Source organism: Peromyscus maniculatus, chromosome 1, assembly GCF_049852395.1.
Source record: "Peromyscus maniculatus bairdii isolate BWxNUB_F1_BW_parent chromosome 1, HU_Pman_BW_mat_3.1, whole genome shotgun sequence".
In the NCBI taxonomy this organism is placed as follows: domain Eukaryota; kingdom Metazoa; phylum Chordata; class Mammalia; order Rodentia; family Cricetidae; genus Peromyscus; species Peromyscus maniculatus.
The window spans coordinates 181337476-181359985 of NC_134852.1; the positions used below are offsets into that span (position 1 = coordinate 181337476).

Genomic DNA, 22510 nt, shown 5'->3' on the forward strand with positions numbered 1-22510 from the left:
TTTCTCTGAAGTGAATGTACGGTCAGTCAGTCCTCCTCATCTGAACATTCCACATTCATAGTGGGATCAGCTGTTCTTCCAAAATAGGAGTTAAAGAATAGTGTCTACCTGGGGCTGTAGCTTAGTGTTCAGTCACTCTCTAGCACTGAAAACAAACAAATTAGAACATTCTCCCATGTATGTTGTACTAACGTTGAAATACCGTGAAGGAAGCACAGTGCTAAATTTGAAATTTGACATTATTTTTGAGTAGTCCAAACTCTACTGAAACTTAAACACAAAATGTGTATTATACCTGCATTTCAAGTTTAGTACTCTGCAGTGGAACTCCACAGTGCTGAAAAGGTTGTCTTTGGACCTTCTAATATAGTTTGAATTTTATATGTTATTCTGTTTTAGTTTCTTTACCTTTACATACCTACACATAGCTAATAAATTCTGTTCTAGTTTGCTTTCTGTTGCTGAGCAGAAGCAACTTGGGGAGAAAAGGGTTAATTGGCTTACACTTCCAGGTCACAACCTATAGACAGATCTTTCTTTGGGCCGCCAGCTCACAAATAACGACCTGGAGTCTTATTAATTATGAAAGCTCAGCCTTAGCTTAGGCTTTTTTCTCTAACTAGCTCTTATAATTTAATTAACCCACATTTTAATCTACATTCTGCCCCAAGGCTCGTACCTCACTTCTATACTGCATGTCCTGCTTTCCTGCTTCCTCCGTGTCTGGCTGGCCATTTGGCTTTCTTCCTCCCAGAGTTCTCTGTCTGGAAGTCCTGCCTATATCGCCTGCCTAGCTTTTGGCTGTTCAGCTTTTTATCACACCAATCACAGCAATCCATTTTCACACGGTGTGCAAATATCCCACAACAACAGCCCATCCTGGAGGGAAGACAGGGCAGGAGCTCAGACAAGAACTGCAGCAGAAAGCATGGAGGAGCCTCATGCTGGCTGGCTCTCCCTGCTCCTGGGCAGCCTGCTTTCTTATGCAGAGCCCGAGCACCTGCCCAAGGGGAGCAGCACACAGTAGGCTGCGCCCTCTCACATCAGTTTACAACCACCATAGTTCCCCACAGACATGGCCAGTCTTCCGGTCAAGACTCCCTGTGTCCAGGTGACTCTTGGTTGTTTCAGCTTGATGATAAAAGCTCTTCAGGACAATTATCATATGACCGATACCCTCGCAGACTTTCCTGTTTTTTTTTGTTTGTTTGTTTTTGTTTTTAAGATTTATTTATTTATTACAGTGTTCTGTCTGCATGTATGTCTGCAGGCCAGAAGAGGGAACCAGATCTCATTACAGATGGTTGTGAGCCACCATGTGGTTGCTGGGAATTGAACTCAGGACCTCTGGAAGAGCAGCCAGTGCTCTTAACTGCCCTGTTTTTATATAAATTACCCTGCTTTCAAATGCTGCATCTTCAAATTTTATGCACATAGCAAGGTTTTTGTTGTTGTTTTGTTTTTGCACATGGCAATGTTCATTTTTCAAGACAGGCTTTCTCTGTGTAGCCCTGGCTGTCCTGGAATTCACTCTGTAGACCAGGATGGCCTCAAACTGAAAGAGATCCATCTGCTTCTGCCTCTCAAATGCTGGGATTAAAGGCATGGACCACCGTGCCCAGCTCCCACATAGCAAATTTTAAGACTGAGGTTAGATTTGATACTGTTTTAAGTATAGAGAGATAATTTTTGTATTAGTACTGCTGTAATAGAAGAGAAAAATGAGAAATAATTTATAATATACTGTCCTCACTGTTAAATGAAGTTTTATGTGAGTGTGATTTTTAATTACTCAATTTGTAATCAGAAAGTAGAACATTAAAATGAATGGATTTTCTTTGTGATTTTACTGTTTTATAGTGTCTTAAAAATAATGTAGTTGCCCCTTGAATTGGTTTGAAGTCACTACAAAATAACTCGATACTTTGGTTTCTTTCCCTTGAAAAATAATTTATAAATATACATAATGGGGAGTCTTCTGAAAATTGTTTTCCTTTGATTGTTGTGGCCTTTTGTCGTGGTTACACGGTACACGCTGCCATTCACATTGTTTCTGCTTAACTTGTAGAATGGATTTTGCCATTAGTAAACTAAAGAAGGCAGGAAACCAGACGGGACTGTATGTTCTTCGGTGTAGCCCGAAGGACTTTAACAAGTACTTTCTGACCTTTGCTGTGGAGGTTAGTATGTCACATTTATTAATAGTAACATGTTGTGTAATCTGTATTTCTCCATCATGAAGTAGTTCATTTTTAATACTCAGAATTATAGTTCTTGATATGGTAACGGGCACAATAATGCTTAGTATACCTTGATATACTATAAAATAAACAATTCATAGAGTTCATGTAAATACGTAAATGGCATAATGTCTTTATTTGACATTTTATTTTTTGATATTTGAGTATTAGCCATGTGTCAAGTGACATTTCATTAAGTATACTCACAAAAATAAAATATTTACCAAATCATGTAGAAGAAAATAAGTGAAAAAAACCATATTCTGATTACTCACAGTGCTTACTAGCTGGAACAAAGCAGAGCGCAGAAACATGATAGTGCTTTCAACTAGTATTATAGTATGTGTTTTAAATGTAAGAGTGAACGCTTGGATCTCATCCAAAATTGTTATGATCCGTCGTTAGCTTTAAAAATATGTTAGGCAGTTATGTGGTCTAAATCTTGAGTATTTGTAGCAACATCTAGATTTAGTTTACTTTTTGAAAATACAGAATGCAGCCAGGTGATGGTGGCTCACACCTTTAATCCCAGCACTTGAAAGGCAGAGGCAGGTGGATCTCTGTGAGTTCAAGGCCAGCCTGGTCTACAGAGTAAGTTCCAGGACAGCCAAGGCTACACAGAGAAACCCTGTCTCAAAAAACCAAAAAAGAAAAAAAAAAGAAAAAGAAAAGAAAAGAAAGATATTATTATTCAATTATTTTCATAAAGCAACTATCTTGTATCAGCACATGTAGTAAAAGAATTGTCTTCAAATGCAGAAGACGTATCTCATCACTTTACTATTATATACACCAACAGTCTTAGCTTCAGAGTATCGTCTGATACCACATGACTGTTTGTGGTATTAAATTATTAACTCAAAATGCACAAATTTTTATGTTTATCATATGTGCCTAATATGAGTGATAAGGAATCAGGGAACATATGGCACAAACCTATGTTTCAGAAACTTGTCTGTTGGAAAACAAAAATTTTAAAATATACTAAAAACACTCAATTATTGTGATTAGTATGACAATATCAGAAAAGATCTTTTTTATTCAGAAAGGTCTTTTAGAATCCAAAAGACAGATTGCCTTGAGGGATTAGCAGTTGTTTCATAAATGGCTCAAAATGGGAGGAATACAGTAATAAAAAGCAGGTCAAATTGTTAATATGAGTGAAGTAGTTCATAGTTTATTACATAAGACAAATATTTTTAAGATAAAAAATGCCATACTAGAGATAATTTTAAAAATAGAATAGTATACAATGGAATATGCATCTTTGCTATGGAAAGGGGTTAGTCCTTTTAGGGAGGGCCTCAGCAATCAAGTACTAATAATCAAACCAGATCGTGTGACCATGGGAAGGATGGAGGAGGAGGAAGCAGGAGCTGATGAAGAGCATGTGCTGCCCAGTGTGAGACAAGGGGAAGCTGTTACAGACAGTGCTGCTGTTGTTGAGTATTTCTTCTAATGAGATCACGTGATGTCAGCTTCTGGAGGATATGGCATGGTGTTTGGATGCCCTCTGGAGGCGCTGCTTTAGGAGTTACAGTTTCAATGTGTAAATACTCTGTTGGTTGTTTTTATGATAGCCCCTTTGGCTCTGTAATCTGCATGATTACCATTGTGATTTTTCCCTCCTTTTTTTTTTTTTTAAACTAATATAGCGAGAAAATGTTATTGAATATAAACACTGTTTGATTATGAAGAATGAGAATAGAGAGTACAATCTCAGTGGAACTAAGAAGAACTTCAGTAGCCTTAAGGACCTTTTGAATTGCTACCAAATGGAGACTGTGCGCTCAGATAGTATCATCTTCCAGTTTACTAAATGTTGTCCCCCAAAGCCAAAAGGTAAGATAACTCTCCAGGTATTTTAGAGATAGGGCTAGTCTTGGACTGTGTGTGGTGGGTGATGATTTGGAAGAAGTAGCAAAAGGCAGCATTATAGGAAAGCAAGCTGATTTTTCTGGTGTGCTTTAGTACACAGAGCCTGTGAGTGACTGGAAGCTCCATTCTGACATGTATCTTAAAGACCATTGTTTGCAACCTGTCAGCCGCTCACTTATGGAACTGGACAGTCTCACTACCAAAGTGTGTTTTAAGTTAATACTTTTCATATATTTTTAGGATTTTAGTTTTTAAATAAATAGTAAGATTGAAAATCTTTTAAAATAGCTTCTTTAAAATTCCCAAAATGATTGTAAGTTTGAATGTGTTTCTTCTATCAGTCAGAGCTAAACCAAACTCCTACAGTAACTAAACAGCTTTGGGAATTTCTTAGACACAGAGCACACTCACATCACATCTTCGTAGCAGTTCATAGTTTTGATACGCTTTGATTTTATACAAATTCCTCCACATGTGAAAATAAATAGCTTGTGTTTTCTTTTTTTTTTTTTCAGATAAATCAAACCTTCTCGTCTTCAGAACAAATGGTGTTTCTGATGTTCAGATCTCACCAACATTACAGAGGCATAATAACGTGAACCAAATGGTGTTTCACAAAATCAGAAATGAAGATTTGATATTTGTAAGCCATTAGATCTTTATAATTGTGGTTTTGTCCTTTTAAAGCAATACCTTTTTTATTTCTTACTTGCTATTACATTTGTGTGATACTTGACATATTTTATTATAAACTTACATTATAAAATTTTACTTAAATCTCAAGATTTATATCATTTATACAATTCATAAAATCCATAAATCTTAGAAAATATGCCAACATTACAGCAGAAATTAGCAAAGTTAATAGTGGAGTTATATTCTCTTTTCAGAAATTTCAAAATATTTTTAAAATTTTAAATTATAAATTTTAAAAGTTAAAGATCTTCTACAAAAGACATCTGTCTTGGCTCCCCCATATGCAAACAGGTAAGGGGAAATCAGTAGGTTATCTCTAAGGAACTGAAAACAAGACAGTATGTAGGAGGTGCTGATTTAATTTTTAGCGGTGTATTAGAGGGCTAGAGTCTTTCTATCATGGAGGTTAAAATGAAAAGCATAGAGAAAGAGGGCTGATCCTAGGCTCATTCAAGGGCAGGAATTAAAAGTGAGATTCTTCTCTGAATAGAACTGGGACCTGAAGAATATGCATCTATTGTATAGAATGTGAAAATTTTTACCTGCTAGCCATAGGAGAAGAAAATTAATATTGTCTGTTTTAATTGACTTAGAAAAACAGAGGAGTTCATAAGTTTTTGAGTTAAGCTTTGCTGTATTACCTGTATTATATTTGTTACCTACACGATCTGAGGAGCAGTAAGCCAGTAAGTTAGAGACTGTACCAAAGATGCTTGGAAGAAACACATGCAGACTTTTTGAAAACATACTCTGAGCCAGGAATATAATCCCAGCACTGTGGGGGGGAAAGGCAGGCATACCAGGAGTTCCAGGCCATCCTTAGCTTTATACAGAGTTGAAGGGTATACTAGGCTATGTGAGATCTTATCTTAAAAAACCCCAAACAACCAAAAAGAAAAGAAAGAGAATCTCTTAACTCCGGCTTCCAGGATTCCCATAGATAAAACTAACTGCAAACATGAACTTTGTATTAAAAAATTGAAACATACTGGGAAATTATCTAGGATTAAGTAGGAGTCATCAAACTTACACTTCTAGTAACTTCATGTAACTTTCAAGTAGAGACCATAAAATGTAGGTGTCTTTAAAAAAGAGTTGAAAACAGTAAAGTGAAAACATTTAAAATGTATTATTTAAAAGACAAAATTTCTGAGAAAAAGGCATAGATATGAAAAATGTAGTCTTAGACTTGCTGCTTAATAGACAGTTTAGAAAGTGTATTGTGCACCCACCACTGAGGTCAGAGTGAGTGAATTGGAAGACAGACCTGATGGAGCCCAGTGGTAGGTGTCTGTCTAGTGTGCCGAGTCCTGACTGTAATCACAGTACCCCAAATTTAATAACAAACTGTAGATTTTTAAATTAAGTGTCTTGGCTTGTTCCTGTCACTCCTGTCCTCAGGAGACTGAGAGGGGAAGATTGTAAGTTTAAGACTAGCTTGAGGTACAATAGTGAATTCCAGGCCAGCCTCAGCCTCAGAAACAGTGAAAGACCAGACAGGAGTGTTGGGGCAGAGGAGAGGGACAGAGAGAGTGTGAAGGGGAGAGGGAGAGGAATTCCAGAATGTAAAGACACTGGTTTTCACACACAACAGAAAGCACAGAGGAACTGGGGACTTGACGTTGTAAAGCACCAGGTGCTAGAGCTTGGATTTGACCCCAGGCAGACTTGCTTCAGAGTGCGGGGTTCAGCAGTTTCTCTGGAAAGATAGATAAAAAATGTATGTCTGGTTGATTTCATGCTTTGGTGCTTCCATGTGTTTATTCACTTGTTAAATCAAGGCGGTTTTACAGGAAAACATATTACTATTCTTTATATGAAGAGTCCAAGGCATACTGAGTTCAAGGCTAACCTGGGCTACATAGTGCCAAGAAACAAGAGAAGCAGGAGTGGGAGGGAGCCTGGGGAGAACACCCAAGACAACAGAAGCACAGGGTTATAAAGCCGCCAGAAGGCTGGACAGCCTCCCCCACACCCCGCTGTTCTCCTTTGTGTTGTACCAGGACCGCTAAAGGAAAAGGATCACTTGTAAGCAAATTTAGGCAAATACTGGCTCTGTAACATGTAATAATTGTAGCCTTTGCAGGAAATGGGAAAATAAGAGAGAGTCACAAAATATTTTATTTACTAATCTTTGTTTTCTGTTTTTAATTACCACTTGAGGAGGAAGAATTAATTTCATACCTCAAATTTTGGTTCATTTATAAAAGAAATGTTTGCTATTAAAAAGAGTTTTTGTTAATTGAATGTATTTTCTAATTCCTTTACTTTATCTGTCTTTATTCACCTCCCCCTTACCTTTCTTTCTTTCTTTTAAAGAATGAAAGTCTTGGCCAAGGTACTTTTACAAAAATTTTTAAAGGTGTAAGAAGAGAAGTTGGAGACTATGGTCAACTGCATGAAACAGAAGTTCTTTTGAAAGTTCTGGAGAAAGCACATAGAAATTATTCGGAGGTGTGTATGCTTATTGGATCCTTCATGTATCTTTTTATACTATATAAAGAAGCTCATTCACAAACACATGAAATGCATGTGTGAGACTTCAAATTATAAAATTTATGCTTTTATTGCACATTTTAACTATGTATAATAATAGGTTTCATTATGACATATTTATACACTTACAGAATGTATTTCAGATATTCAGTTCCTGTTAACCTCTCGGATCCCCTCCCAGTGATCCTCGCTCTCTTCCCACCTAACACGTGTTCTACTTTTATCTCTTGGGATGTGTGTGTATGAGACCAATGCGTTTCTTCAGGGCTCCTTCCAGGAGCATGGATGAGGTTTGTTTGCAGGAATGTCGGCATCTTACCAGGGGCTCCACCATTAAGGAAAGCCTCCCCTATCAACCATTAAAATCCTTAGGGAGTGGTGGGTCTCGAGCTCCTCCCCCTGAAAAAGTAGTGAGGGGCTCATCTTGTGTGTATCTGCTCGGGTAAACGTGGCTGCTTTGAGTTCACGAGTGCAGCATCAGTGTCAGGCCCAGGAGCAAGTGCTGCACACCACCCTTTCTCCTGCTTTCGGTCTTCCTCCTACAGTGATCCTGAGTCTTGTAGGGATAGTGGTTACCTTTCCATTGCTGTGACAAACACCAGAACCAAAAGCAACTTATAGACGTTTGTTTTCACCTGTAATTCCAGGAGGATAGGAGTCCATCATAGCATGGAAATCATGGCATGGTGACAGAAGGGGGAGGCGGCGGAATGACATTTTTCATCCCAGTACAGGTGGGGGTGGGATGAGAACAGGAAGTGTGGGGCAAAGCTATAAACTTTCAAAGATCACCCTGTGAACTCCTTCCTCTAGCAAGGCTCACCTAAAGGCCCCTTAACTTCCCAAATAGCACCACCAAGTAGAGACCAAGTGTTCAGAGACATAACCTTATCGGGACATTTCTTGTTCAGACAATCACAGAGGAGGCTGACAGAGAGGTCTGATTTATGGCTGAGAATTTGAGTCACCTATTTTCAGTATTTTGACCATTTACCAGTTGCTGTGCTCATTGCTGACCACTGCAAAGAGAAGCTTCTTAGACCAAAACTGGCAGCAGCACTAATCTGTGGCAGAACAGTTATTTTCAGGGCATTTGGCTGGGAATATCATGTTCATTTAGCAGTAGCTTCACCACTCAGGCCTCTAACCACGCCCCCCCCCCCGCCCCCAGTCACAAACTTTGGCCAGCTTTACAGCACCAGACGTGACTTTCTCCAGTGAAGCAAGTCTCAAGTCTAATCAGAAAGCAGTTGCTTACCCCCATGAAAACTTGCCGCAGTTGCACCATTAGGCGTTCTTGTCTGGCTGATAGGTATTGTTGCACACAGGATCCATAGCTGAGTAAGACTGTCGATGATAACTTTGCCCTAGGAGCCAGCACTGTGAGGGCTAACTGGCAGAGAGGAAGCTTCCAGCCCAGTTCCAGCATGGTCGATCTGTGTCCTGGGACTAGGCATGTGGCATCTTGTAGTCCAGTGTGGTGCACAACCAATAGCAGAGCCTCAGGCCTCACTGACCAACCGTGTGCAGGAGTAGCCCACCCTCTGGTGCCCACCCTCTGGTGCTGGGACGTTTGCTTAACCATCTGTGGCTTCTGGGAACAGCTTTATCTACATACACAAGATCCCTCTGTTCACACTCTTGGGACTTTTGTTTTATTTTTCTTTTATTAGCTTACAGACTGATTTACTTATGGCTTTTCACACATGATTAGTTTTTATTGACAACCTCCCCCATATCTCTCCTCTCCTCTTCAATCCTTCAATCTTTTCACCTCCAGCATTTCTCCTTCAACTTTTCTATCCGTATCTGTGTCTGTCTGCATTCTGTTATCCCCCTCCCCTTAAAGAACCTTCTCTCATGAGCTCTTTGCTAGTATCTTGGATGCTGAACTCCCATGTAAATTCACATGCATGAAAAGTAGACGGTAGGTAGGATGCACATATGAAAGAGAGCATGTGATAATTGTCTTTGGAACCCCAGTTAGTTACTGTACTTAACACTGTTTTTCTCAGTTCTGTTAAGTTTCCTTCAAACTAATAAGTTCACTTTTCTTTATGATTAAATGATATTTCATTGTATATATGTATTATCTTTTCATTATCCAGTCATCAGTTGATGGGCATCTAGGCTGTTTCCATTTCTTTGCTATTGTGAACATAGCAACAATATCAATGGATGTGTAGGTATAGCTAGTAGGTTATAGAGTCCTTTGAATTTATTCTTAGAAACAGTATAGCTGGGTCATATGGAAGTTCTGTGTTTAGGGGTTGTGTGTGGGGGCATATGTATGCATGTATGTATGTAAGGGTATGTGTGTTTGGAGGTCAGAGGTCAGCATTTGGGTATCTCTGTCTATTGTTCTCCACCTTACTTGTTTTAGGATGTAGTTATTCTTTCACAATTTCATTCATCTATAATGTACTTGACTAGATTGGTGTTCAGGATACCAGGCTCTGTCCTCAGTTTTTTTCCTGTATGTAGAATATTGTCCTCAGCAATAGTCACTGTCTAGGAATAGGCCCACTATGAACATAGAGTAAGAGTCAAACTATAAAACAGTCTCCTTTAAGCACTAATCATTTTAGGAAATAATGGGACATTGATTGTACTGTATGTATAAAATGTTAGTTATTATGGGTGTGAGTGTAAAGAAAAAGAAAAGATAAATACTCTAAGACTAGAGGATGGTACTGGGAGAGGAAGAAGAGGAGAGAGATTGGAATGGGAATAGAAATAGAAAAGGAGGGGGAAGGGCATTTTGGCAAAAGGTAGACGGCAAAGAGTGGTAATGATGCTAGAGAAGGTCCTGTCTCCCAGGAGGCTGAGGCACACAGGTCTACAAACCAAACCAGACTGGGGTCTTTGAGAGAAGACAAAGTAAGGGTACGGGGAAAAATCAGTGCAGAGCAAGGACGAGGTAGCCTGCTAAATGACATTGGATAGTAAACAAAAGTGACCAGACATAGAAAGAGCTGGATGGAAAGAGACAGTATGAAATTGACTGGTCTCGTGTTGCCTTCCTTCTGGAGTCTCTAGAGTTCCTTCACCAGCTCTTGAGTTCTATCAAAGTTGTTACTTTTCTTAAAGGAACATCTATGGCTGCATGATTAAACTATAGAAGATTCTAGGACTTTAATTTTTTCTGTAAAATTTATCCTTAGGGTTTGTTTATTTATTTTTTAGTTTACTTGTTTTTACTTTATGTGCATGGGTGTTTTGCCTGCATGTATGTCTGTGCACCATGAGTACCTGTGGAGGTCAGAAGAGGGTATGGGATCCCTTGAAACTGGAATTACAGATGGTTATTAGTGGCCATGTGGGTGCTGGGAACAAACCCAGGTCCTCTGGAAGACCAGTGCTCCTAACCACGAGGCCATCATCCCAGCCTAAAAGTAACAGGATTTACAAATAACTCACTAATGCACTCATTATTTTCAGTGTTGTGTTATAGGTACTATTAAATCTTTACATATACAGAGGCTGCTCCCTTTAAACATAACCACTCAGAGCTTTATAGATTCCTCCACAATTTCACCTGCTTAAGAATAAGTTTGAAGCCAGACGTGGTGGCACACACCTTTAATCCCAGTACTTGGGAGGCAGGTGGATCTTTGTGAGTTCTAGTCCAGCCTGGTCTACAAAAAAGGTTCCAGGACAGCCAGGTCTACACAGAGAAACCCTGTCTCAAAAAATAAATAACTGAGTATTTAAAAAGAGTAAGTTTGAAAGGCACTGTACTAAAACTTGTAATGTCCATGTGAGAGTAAGACTAAGTCAGTGTCTTTCTGAATTACGCACAGCAGTGGCCGTCACTGAACAGAACCCTCACATTTCTTGTCTCCTCCCCGCAGTCTTTCTTTGAAGCGGCAAGCATGATGAGTCAGCTTTCTCACAAGCACTTGGTCCTCAACTACGGAGTGTGTGTCTGTGGAGAGGAGAGTAAGTCCAGCCGCTGATTCCCTTGTTGGTGCCGTGCCTGCCTCAGAGAGTCACTGTTTAGGACTAACTACAGCGGGGGCCATTACAGCCATGGACTTACAAATGCCGTTGAACTTGAAAGCACTGTGGCCTGTTCGGTTATATCTTGTGAAAAAGGAAACTGGTGTTAGAGCTAAACTGCTGACTAGAGTTACTATGTCTTGTTATAATGACATATGATGATGGGAGGAGTATTACAGTAAACAAACAACAATACAGATCGTGGGTGACTCGTGTAACTGGGGCAACTGGCCCTTTTCAGTACAAGCTTATTTGTAGTTATGAAAACAAAGCAGAGAAATGGCAGATTGAATTATTAATGAAACTGATTGAAGTGACTGAATATTGGCACTAGGTGTGTTCTCCAGTATATTTACATTGTATAAAATATACTATGTTATATATACAATTATGTGTTAGGTATAAATTGTTTGGAGTCCTACCTCTTACTGTTGTGAATAAGCTAGAAACAAAAGTGTAATGATGTATATCCATTAAGTTTCCTTTAAATTACTACAGTTTACTTAATTTAATTTATTCACATATTGTAGCCACAAATAACACAAATATTTTGAAATTTTTAATTGAACATTTTAATTGGATATATACTTGAGCTTTATTATTACCTATATTTTAATGCAGACATTTTGGTTCAAGAGTTTGTAAAATTTGGATCACTGGATACATACCTGAAAAAAAACAAAAATTCCCTAAATATATTATGGAAACTTGGAGTGGCTAAACAGTTGGCATGGGCCATGCATTTTCTAGTAAGTAATTGCTGTGTTCTCTTTTAAAAAACTAAAACTTGCTGTTTTATTTCATGAAAGTAATATACTTATTTCAACCTGACAACCAGAAATAAATCTTGGAATGAGTGCCAAGTCATTCAAAATAATGTTAGGCGTTGAAAGGTACTGTTACAGACGTATGTAGGTAGGAAATCAGCTTTGAAAGACAGTGCTGTTACTCCACAATCTCTTGGGACTGTCACAGGCACCCAGGTTTTATATCCCCTGTGGCGTTCTGCATTCAGTACAGTAGCTGCACCATAAGCAGCTGCTGTCCCAGCTGGCAGCTGCAGCCCTGCAGCCACCAGCAGCGGTTCTGCCGCACAGGCCGCAGCCAGGCTGGCATGCTGTTCCCTCGGGCACCAACTCTAGCTTTATCTACATTTCTATCCCTCTATAGAACTCGGGGTTCAAAGGTTGAGGTGAAATTCGGCTTGCTCAGAGGCTGAATAGCAAACAGCTGATCTTCTCTCCTTGCTTGTGTCTCCCAAAAAACCCCCGAGTTCTCTGCTCAGCCCCACTTAAGAACCCTCGCTACACTTAGCTCCTCCCCACCACTTCCTGTCAGCCGGTTGCTGACTCAGCCTCCTGACCCCAGGTTAATTTTATTTCATCAAACCAATATGACACGTCTTTGCATTGTTAACAAAAGCAGCAGAAACAAATGTAACACACCTTTACACAGTTAAAATAATATCCCACAACACACCTGGGTTTAGAAAATTTAACCAAAAATTTATAGAATCCTATCATCCTGCTGTGATAGCAGAAGACACCTTGTGGTGTTTGTGGGCAGTTGAATAGCATTCAGTGAGAAAGTAGTGTTGACAGAGGTGCAGACCACCAGAGTGCCCACCTGTCATTAGTATACATTTATTGAACTAGAGTAGTCTTTCCTAATGCCAGTTACCACCTAGAAATGCTTATCATTTGTAATCTCTCCTTTGAAAAGTAATGCTCATTTCAGTGTGGGCATAAATTATTGTATCAGTAATAGTAAGAAACTGAAGACTTCCTTTTCTTGTCTCAAAGTATGCCTTCAAACTAGTAGTTACTCTGTTGTTTTTTGTCTTCTTTAAATCTAAGTTGTAGCTTTGGGCATATTATATGCACACACATTTGTGTATTGGTATTTGAGTGTATGTGCATTTAACTTTAATAGGAAGAAAAATCTCTTATTCATGGGAATGTGTGTGCCAAAAATATCCTGCTTATCAGAGAAGAAGACAGGAAAACAGGGAATCCGCCTTTCATCAAACTTAGCGATCCTGGCATTAGCATTACGGTTCTACCAAAGGACAGTAAGTTCTCTACTGACTGCATTTGGCTTTCTTACATTTTATTTGGGTGGTACCATAAAAATCATATTGCTAATTTTCCTTTAATTCTAGTTTAATAGTGTTCTTGCTTACTAATGACATTTAGCTACTACTTGTAGTAATTTAAATTAAGTTACAACTAAATTGTGACCATGTTCATTTCTTCTTTTGTATAAGCATGTCACCACAGACTATGAAATTATTGTTTTGTGCATGTGTGTGTATGGGGGCATGCCTATGCCAGAACACGTGTGGAAATCAGAAGGTAGCTAGTGGGAGTTGGTCATATAAGTCCTCAGGATTGAACCCTGCTCCTTGAACTTGGCTGCAGGTACCTTTATCCACCTAAGCCACATTGCTGGCTGTATATTTACTGATTTTCTTCCTGCATTTGTGCATTGGTGTACAATATTCTGGTTTAGCCAGTGCTACTTAACTTTGATGGCTGACTTTGAAGTAAGGATAATGATAATAGGAGAGTAGTGTAGAGAAGAAAGTCTTACAGGGTTTTTAGATCTGGCATTTGAGGAAATTGATCTTTTTGGATGAGAAGTTAAAATATTAACAACAAAAAAAAACTTCTCTATGGTAAAGGAGAGAGGAACTAATGAACTCTTTAATCTCCTTGCTATGTAGAAAAGTACCCATATTGTTTTACCAAAAGGTATAATATTGTCCTCATTCTCTGTGTCCGAATTCCAGAAGGGAGAGTTACCCTGTTGCTTCCTTTCTCAGATATGTTCTTTGTCATGGAGTCGAGGACTACAGAAGCTTTACTTGGGGAGCTCCATGAATGAACATTACCCAGTCTGTCAGTTCCATGCTAAGACTATCTTGGTGTAATTAAATCACTTGTCTGCTATTATAATGCCTGTTGGGCCTTGTCATAGTGGCCTCTGCCAATCAATGATGTAACATTACTTATATGCTGTAAATATTTTTTAATTAAACATTAAATAAAAAATGTATATATTTCTTCCTGTGAGAGGGAAACAGAACTAATGGGAAGGTAATGAAAATGGTATGCCAGCTGAGACATTTTGGTTTAATAGAAAGAAGTTTAGTTGATCCAAACTTCATTACACAGGATACTAAGTCCAACAATGCTGTTAAAAAATGTGTAACCATGGGAAAATGACTTAGTCTTTGTGGATCTTAATTTTTAAAGTTGGTTACTGAAGTAGGATTTCAAGGATCATCCTGCTCTTAAGCTTAGCAAACATGAGCCAGACCAGGCCTCTACAACCATGAAAGACTTAATCATTCAAATAAGTATGAAAACTATTCACATATAAAACAATGATTTGCGGAGCGTATTTAACTATAGTTGTTCCTGTTGTTTAAAAGTTCTCCAGGAGAGAATACCTTGGGTACCACCTGAATGCATTGAAAATCCTAAAAACCTAAATCTGGCAACAGACAAATGGAGTTTTGGTACCACTCTGTGGGAAATCTGCAGTGGAGGAGACAGGCCTCTGAGTGCTCTGGATTCTCAAAGAGTAAGTTCATACAGACTGGAAGTACAGCCTGATTCTCCAGGTTGCTTTCACATGGTGTGACATTTCGTAGCCCACCTCATTGTGAAAAGGTCAATAACAGTGCTCTAGAACTCATTCTTAGCATTTGGTTCTCTAATTATAGAAGCTGCAGTTTTATGAGGATAAGCATCAGCTTCCTGCACCTAAATGGACAGAATTAGCAAACCTTATAAACAATTGCATGGATTATGAGCCAGATTTCAGGCCTGCCTTCAGAGCAGTCATCCGGGACCTTAACAGCCTGTTTACCCCAGGTTGGTACTGATGGGGCCATCTCATTGTCACTGTCTCTCTACCTCTGTTGCTTTCACTGGATACTCTGTAATTTTGTAACCTCAGCAAAGAATGCTTTGTCTTCCGGGCCTTTTCCTTTCTTACATTCCTGTGAGTCCTTGTGCTGTATACATGTTCCACTTGACTGGGGAGTCTTTATTTTTTAAAAAGATCTTTTCACCTTCCATAACCTAATTTTATTTACTTGTTTATTTGTTTGAACAAGAAAACTTAACCACAAAATTTATTGTCTGTGTATGTCAATGTGAGTTTTAGAATCCAGTCTACATTTAATTTGTCAGTTTCGTGAGAAGCAGGCTTATTTGATTACATTTGTTATTTGGCTGCACAGAGTTTTTAACAACGCCCCTTTTGGTTTTCCTAGTTCCCACCTATTTTATAACATGAGATAGATTTATTTCGTCTGTCCTCCCTCCTGTAGAATGCTGAGGTAAATGTATGCCTGTCCCATAGTTAGTCAGCACACCTTTCTCCCTGCAATCACTGGAATAGAATCTCACTTCGTGAATACTGAAACCAACTATTCTGAAGTATTTTTCCTCTTGAAAATCTATCTTGAAAGTCTGGGCAATAACTAAAGGCTCCAATTAATATAATTTAAGTAATTTTGAGTTGTGTTACTTAGTATTCCAAATCCATTCTGCTTCTTAGCTTGAATACCTATCAGTTTTAGGCAGAGAATGTATTTGTCACCTCACTGTAGTGTCGTTCTCTATTCCTCCAGATTATGAACTACTAACAGAAAACGACATGCTGCCAAACGTGAGAATAGGTGCCCTAGGATTTTCTGGTGCTTTTGAAGACAGAGACCCTACACAGTTTGAAGAGAGACACTTGAAATTTCTGCAACAACTTGGCAAGGTAAACTGTCCTAAGTTTTCAAATAGAATATAATCATATATCCTTTTATTTGGGAACAAGAAAGCATTGGGTTAGAGCTGCTCAATTCACTTTCCATAAAAGTGTTAAGGGGTGTTTGTAGACAAAAGGCTTAAGTTGGATGTTTGAGAATATTTCTGTTGAATAGACGCTTTACTGAAGAATACCTGAGGTCCTTTAGCATAGAGTGCACAGTCAACATCTTGTAATAGGATCGTTGGTAAGCTAAGGAGTACTTCCCAGACGGATGTATTCGGGTCTCTTGCCTGGAGGGGGAGTTGGTAGTTCATAGTAAGTTAGTGCAATAGAGAAGGGAACACAGTGTTCTCTCTGCCTTTCCAACTTGGTCTTGGGAGAAATAACCTGATTGTTTACAGCCTAGGACCTTGAATTACCATGTTCATTAACAGAGATTCCATTAAAAGGTTGCACAGTCACATATAGCGTAGATAACAATCAAGATGAAAAAGACTCCATGATAAGCACGCACAATTGTAGTGGCAAGTTCTCTTGTTTACAGGGATCTATACCATATCTCATTATGAACTGGATTTTGGCACAGATACAACATGAAGGCCTCACTAAGACTTGGACTTATATTAGAAGTTCCAATTGAATTTCTAAAAACTAAACATTGATAGTTATATTAAAATTAGCCTAATGATATTAATAACTGTTGTTCCTTTTTATGTGGAATACTCTTGGGAATATTTGAAGGAATATAGCAATTGAGGGGAAAAAAGTCTAGGTAGTGGGAATGTTCATTATCTATTGATATGAAGCAAATTACCCTAAAACTTGCCAGTTTCTTTAAATTGGGGTCTGGGGACAGTTTACTTGGGTTGCTTTGGATCAAGATATCCCTCTGAAGTCTTGACTAGAAGATCTCTTTCCTAGCTCACTAACATGGCTATTGCCAGGTCTCCTTCCAAGCTTACCTGGACCTTTCTACAGGGCTGACTTACAAAGTAGTAGCTGAGAGCATGCATCCAAGGTGGAAGCCATGTTTTTATAACATAATCCCATATAATGTTTCATTACTTTTGCAATATTGATCATTTCTTGGTAATATTACAGTATATGTCCAAAATTTCTTAGATCATAGAATCCTTTCCATTCCCTCTTCCTCTATTACCTATTGACATATCATAGAAAGTATTCTTTGCAAAGTTTAAGAAATTATACTTTAAATATGAAAATAACTTCTTCATTTTACAATGATAAAAAATCAAGTGTAGGAAATTCAAAGACCTTGTCTAGTTACATGGCGAGATAGGAGCAGCTGTGAGATAAGAGCTTGACTCCATGCTCTTTCTGCTATCATACATGTGTGTTTGCTTTGTGTGAATGCGCTTCGGTTACATCATCGTCTATAATCTTTTTTCAGATCATATCCCATGAAGCTAAAAAGCATACCTTTTATTCCCAGAGATTTGGCTGTGGTAACATAATAAAGAACCATTTATGAAAAAGGGAAAAGTTAGTATGACTCCTTCCTGCCCTTCTGTTGAATCTATTTGAATATTGTTTGTTATATATAAATATTTTATGACCAGAACTACTAGCCATTGAATTACTGAATATAGTTAGTGGGAACAGAATAATGAAAACCTTAAAATGATTTTACCTGTGATTCTGAACAAACTGACTTTTCAAGTCCTCAAATACAGTTTTTAAGGGATATTATAATCTCCCTTAAAGAATTCTCTTGGTAATATGTAACACTTTGGGGGGGAGGGAATCCTATTTATTTGAAGTTAAAGAAATCTAGTAAAATTTTCTTAGCTTCAGATGCTAATGGTATCTTCAGCTAACATCCATCCTCCCTCTCTCCTTCCCTTTATTTTACCATCCTGGGGATTAAACTTAGGGTCTCACATGTGCTAGGCAAATACTCTACCACCAAGTTATACCCTAACTCCTTTTTATTTTGAGACAAGGTCCTGCTTAGTTGTGTGTGCTAGCCTTGAACCTACAATCCTCCTGCCTCAACCTTCTGAGAATCTGTGATCAGAGTGTGCAGCCCCTCACTGACCTGGATTTCCTTTTATGCTTCCATCTCTTCTAAGTTGATGAAGAGCGTGGATGTGGGAGCATTTGTGTGGTTAAGGCCTTCTGTGTTAATTAACTTGATTGTAGTGAACGTTTTATAACTCTGTGTGTGTGTGTGTGTGTGTGTGTGTGTATTTAATTATCACTTTATTTATTTATTTGGAGCTGAGGATTGAACCCAGGGCCTTGTGCTTGCTAGGCAAGTGCTCTACCACTGAGCTAAATCCCCAACCCCTTAATTATCACTTTATACACCATGCATGCATATTTTGTTTAATAATTACACTATAATAACCTGAAAATGAAAAACAACTTATTTCTATTTCCTAGGTAGAATCTCAGTGTTTCAAATTTGAAAATTCAAAGTGTAAGACCATAGGTAGCTATTAGTGTAGTTAGAGTTTTCCTGCCTTGCCCACAGTCAGGTCAAATCCTTGTCACCCGCTGGTCCCACAGCCGATCAGACCCAACCAAGTCAACACAGAGACTTATATTGCTTACAAACTGTATGGCTGTGGCAGGCTTCTTGCTAACTGTTCTTATAGCTTAAATTAATCCATTTCCATAAATCTATACCTTGCCACGTGGCTCGTGGCTTACCAGCATCTTCACATGCTGCTTGTCATGGTGGTGGCTGGCAGTGACTCCTCCCACCTTCCTGTTCTCTCAATTCTCCTCTCTGTTAGTCCCGCCTATACACTTCCTGCCTGGCCACTGGCCAATCAGTGTTTTATTTATTAACCAATCAGAGCATTTGACATACAGACCATCCCACAGCATATTAGGGTCACACCCTTTCAAGCCTGTGGAAGAAAGTTTAAAGGGCACGTTAGGAATCAGACAGCCTTGGAAGGGTCTTAATTACTTACGCATTTTGAGTTTTTCCGAAATCATGTGGTTTTGATATTACACAAATATTAGAGCTCCTTTTGTGTGCCACGTACTTCACTGGCTCTTAGAATAGTGAGAAGAGGTGGTCAGCAAACAGAATACAGAGAAGGGTGAGGAGTATATATTCATCCCATTTATACCTCAGTGATCATAGGCTCTTAAGATTCTTTATAGGACACAAAGTGGGAACAGATGTCAGAATTGTAATTATTTGTGCTTGTGATCTGTTTGGTTATTTTTGGGATGTCAACTAGTGTTGAAATTGTTCAGATCTTGTGTAGGCAGCCATATGGTTGAGATTTCACAGGTGTGCAGCTTCCCTGTCACGGCTAGAAGTCACAGTCTCAGACCAGACTTCCTGGTCTCCTGGCTGTCTCTCATGGACACCTCTCCCCTGTGTTCTCTGGGCCATGGCTGCAGGAGTGGTGTTGTGAATATGTCAGTTAGGGATGGGCACCCACAGTGGGGTGTCTTGGTTTTGACATTTGTGGCCTCCCATAATGGTCTCCTGGTGCTGCACAAAGAAGCTTCTTTGATGAGGGTTAGAGCTGTACTTCCCAGGCTGGGCTAGCAGAGGACGTGCCAGCTGGGCCAGGCCTGGAGGACAGCTACGGCATGGGGAGCAGTGGGATAAGGTGCAATGCCTCCTACATAAAGAGAGAGTGCATTTCTTTAAACACTGCTCATTTTTCTTTAATGTAGGAATATCACCTAAGCCATTCTTTCTTAAATGTATTTAACTTTATTTTATGTGCATTGGCATCAGACCCACTAGAACTGGAGTTAGAGGCAGTTGTGAGCTGCCATGTGGGTGCTGGGAATTGAACCCAGGTCCTCTGGAAGAGTAGCCACTGCTCTTAACTGCTGAGCCATCTCTTAGGCTTAAGTCAAGCAGATTCTTTATTAGTTTGTATTTGTCTGTATAATGAAAGACTGTGTTCTGGCTGGATGAACATAACAAACATTTTTTTCTTCACAGTTCTAGGGGCTGAAAAGTCCAGGGTCAGAGTTCTGGCAGGATTTGGTTTAGAGTGAGGGCTCTGCCTGGCTTCAGATGGAGGCTTTTAGAGAGGGAAACTTCTGGAGTTATTCTTGTTCTTATAAGGGTGCCACCCTTGTGACCATTTAATCTTATCACCCTGTATAAGGCTACTCCAAGTACAATCATATTAGGAATTAGGCCTCCATTGTGTAAATTGGTGTGTGTGGGGTTACACATACTCAGTCCATAGCAATATGGATACCAGTCACTGATAGCAATATCAAGGGGCATTGAGATAAAGGAAAAGTATAATTCAGTCTATAATTTTTCAGTCTATAATTCATCTCAAAGAAGTTGTTTATAGATATACTACCCAGTTTTTAAAATAATACTTCCATTTCTTGCTCCGAAAGTTGTCTAACATAAACTGAGAATTCTTTGTATTAATTCTAGCTGCCAAGTACTTCCTGTATATTTAGCAGTCAGTGGTAGTTGTCTTGAAGACGTTTGGCTTCCATCCTAATGTCACGTGTTGTCTAGGGTAACTTTGGGAGTGTGGAGATGTGCCGCTATGACCCTCTGCAGGACAACACTGGGGAGGTGGTGGCTGTTAAAAAACTCCAGCACAGCACTGAAGAGCATCTCAGAGACTTCGAAAGGGAGATTGAGATCCTGAAATCCTTGCAGCATGACAACATCGTAAAGTACAAGGGCGTGTGCTACAGTGCTGGTATGTTCCCATGGAAACCTGTCTCAACTTCACAGTAGGTCTTTGACAGCCTGGGAGTGGAAACATACCGTTGTCTAAAGATTTGTCAGTATGCAGAGAAAGATGTGTGGGGATTGTGAAGGAAATCATGGACTATAACTACACCAGTGTTTTGGCTGGTTGGTTAATCACCCTTCTTACCACTTCCTGAAAAATGTGTTAACTTTTTTAAAACAAAATTAACTTCCTTATGTAGTCTATTAAGATGTTTCTGTATTAGATACTTGTTATAATTTAAAAAAATCATTATCAACTTATTTGAATTTACATAAATAATTAAAAGAGGTTAAAGGATAAATATTTTAATGCTTCTTTCAAAAAATTTTGGATTGAAAAGCCTGTATTCTTAAATACTATATCACCTTTAATTTGTAATAAAGTTTTATCATCATGGACCCAGATTTTGTATATACTTAAATCATTTACATGCATTTTTTCCTAGTATTTAATCAGTAAAATATAGCATGGTAAAACATCATGTTCCTTTTGTATATTAAAAGGTCGGCGCAACCTAAGATTAATTATGGAATATTTGCCATATGGAAGTTTACGAGACTATCTCCAAAAACATAAAGAACGGATAGATCACAAAAAACTTCTGCAGTACACGTCTCAGATATGCAAGGTACCAACATCCTAAATGTCTGCTGTGGATGAGATAAACGTGGTGAACTAACTCAAAAGTCATCCAGACTGTCATTAACTAATAAAGAGAACTTGTAGAATACAGTTATGTAAATTATGTTCACACAACTACTGAAAGAAAAACGTATTTTATCCACAGGGCATGGAATATCTCGGTACCAAAAGGTATATCCACAGGGATCTGGCAACAAGGAATATACTGGTGGAAAATGAGAACAGAGTTAAAATAGGAGATTTTGGATTAACTAAAGTCTTGCCACAGGACAAAGAATACTACAAGGTAAAAGAACCAGGCGAAAGTCCCATATTCTGGTGAGTAGGCATTTTTCAGTATAATAAAGTGAAATTTTAGAGAACTTGCTTCAAATGTTTTTACTGTTACTTAATATATAATATTTAATAGCATTCAGTTTAGCACTGCTATTTATCATATGCTTTGTATTGAGCTAACTGTGTTCATGTATTATCTCAAATAATCTTTCTTAAAAAACTGCAGGTAGTTGTGAGCTTCCTGATGTGGGTGCTGGGAATTAAACTTAGGTCATCTGAAAGAGCAGTATGTGTTCTCAACTACTGAGCCATCCCTCCAACCTCTCAGGAATCCTTATTACAATCCATGGAAAATATCTATTGTGATTATTATAGATCCAACAGTCCTAGCCTGAAAACCCAAAATCCAGTGCACTAAATCATGAAACATCTTAGGCACTGAGTGGTACTCAGAGCTTCAGGTCTGGAGTCGGGAAGCTTAGCTGACAGACATTTATGTAAGTAAATGTCCCAGGATCTGAAACCTGAAGCACTTCTGATCTCAAACATTTCTTAGAAGATCTACCTGGAGCTCCATTTGAAGCAGGAGGGGACTTTAATTGTAAATGTAAGTTAAATAAACTTACCCAACGTGTCAAGACTAATAAATTATAGCACTCGGATTCAAGCTCAGTTTGATCCTTGCATTTATACATTTAAACTTTCTAAACTATGATAACGTTATAATCTGGCATTAATTAAATACTGGATTTATAAATTTGGAGTTAGAATTTTTGATTTTTAATTAAA

The 22510-nt window shown here is 38.6% G+C and overlaps 1 protein-coding gene across 1 annotated transcript in view; it reads left to right on the forward strand.

The window, feature by feature from the left end:
- Jak2 (Janus kinase 2) overlaps window positions 1-22510 on the forward strand; it is a 71412-nt gene that overhangs the window by 41046 nt on the left and 7856 nt on the right. Inside the window, exons 10-22 of the mRNA XM_006991075.4 lie at window positions 2069-2180; window positions 3896-4082; window positions 4634-4761; window positions 7134-7268; window positions 11165-11252; window positions 11934-12061; window positions 13245-13383; window positions 14749-14900; window positions 15043-15193; window positions 15958-16094; window positions 20578-20767; window positions 21307-21431; window positions 21591-21763. Of these exons, the coding sequence (XP_006991137.1) occupies window positions 2069-2180; window positions 3896-4082; window positions 4634-4761; window positions 7134-7268; window positions 11165-11252; window positions 11934-12061; window positions 13245-13383; window positions 14749-14900; window positions 15043-15193; window positions 15958-16094; window positions 20578-20767; window positions 21307-21431; window positions 21591-21763 (1845 nt within the window). The remainder of the gene's footprint in view (window positions 1-2068; window positions 2181-3895; window positions 4083-4633; window positions 4762-7133; window positions 7269-11164; window positions 11253-11933; window positions 12062-13244; window positions 13384-14748; window positions 14901-15042; window positions 15194-15957; window positions 16095-20577; window positions 20768-21306; window positions 21432-21590; window positions 21764-22510) is intronic.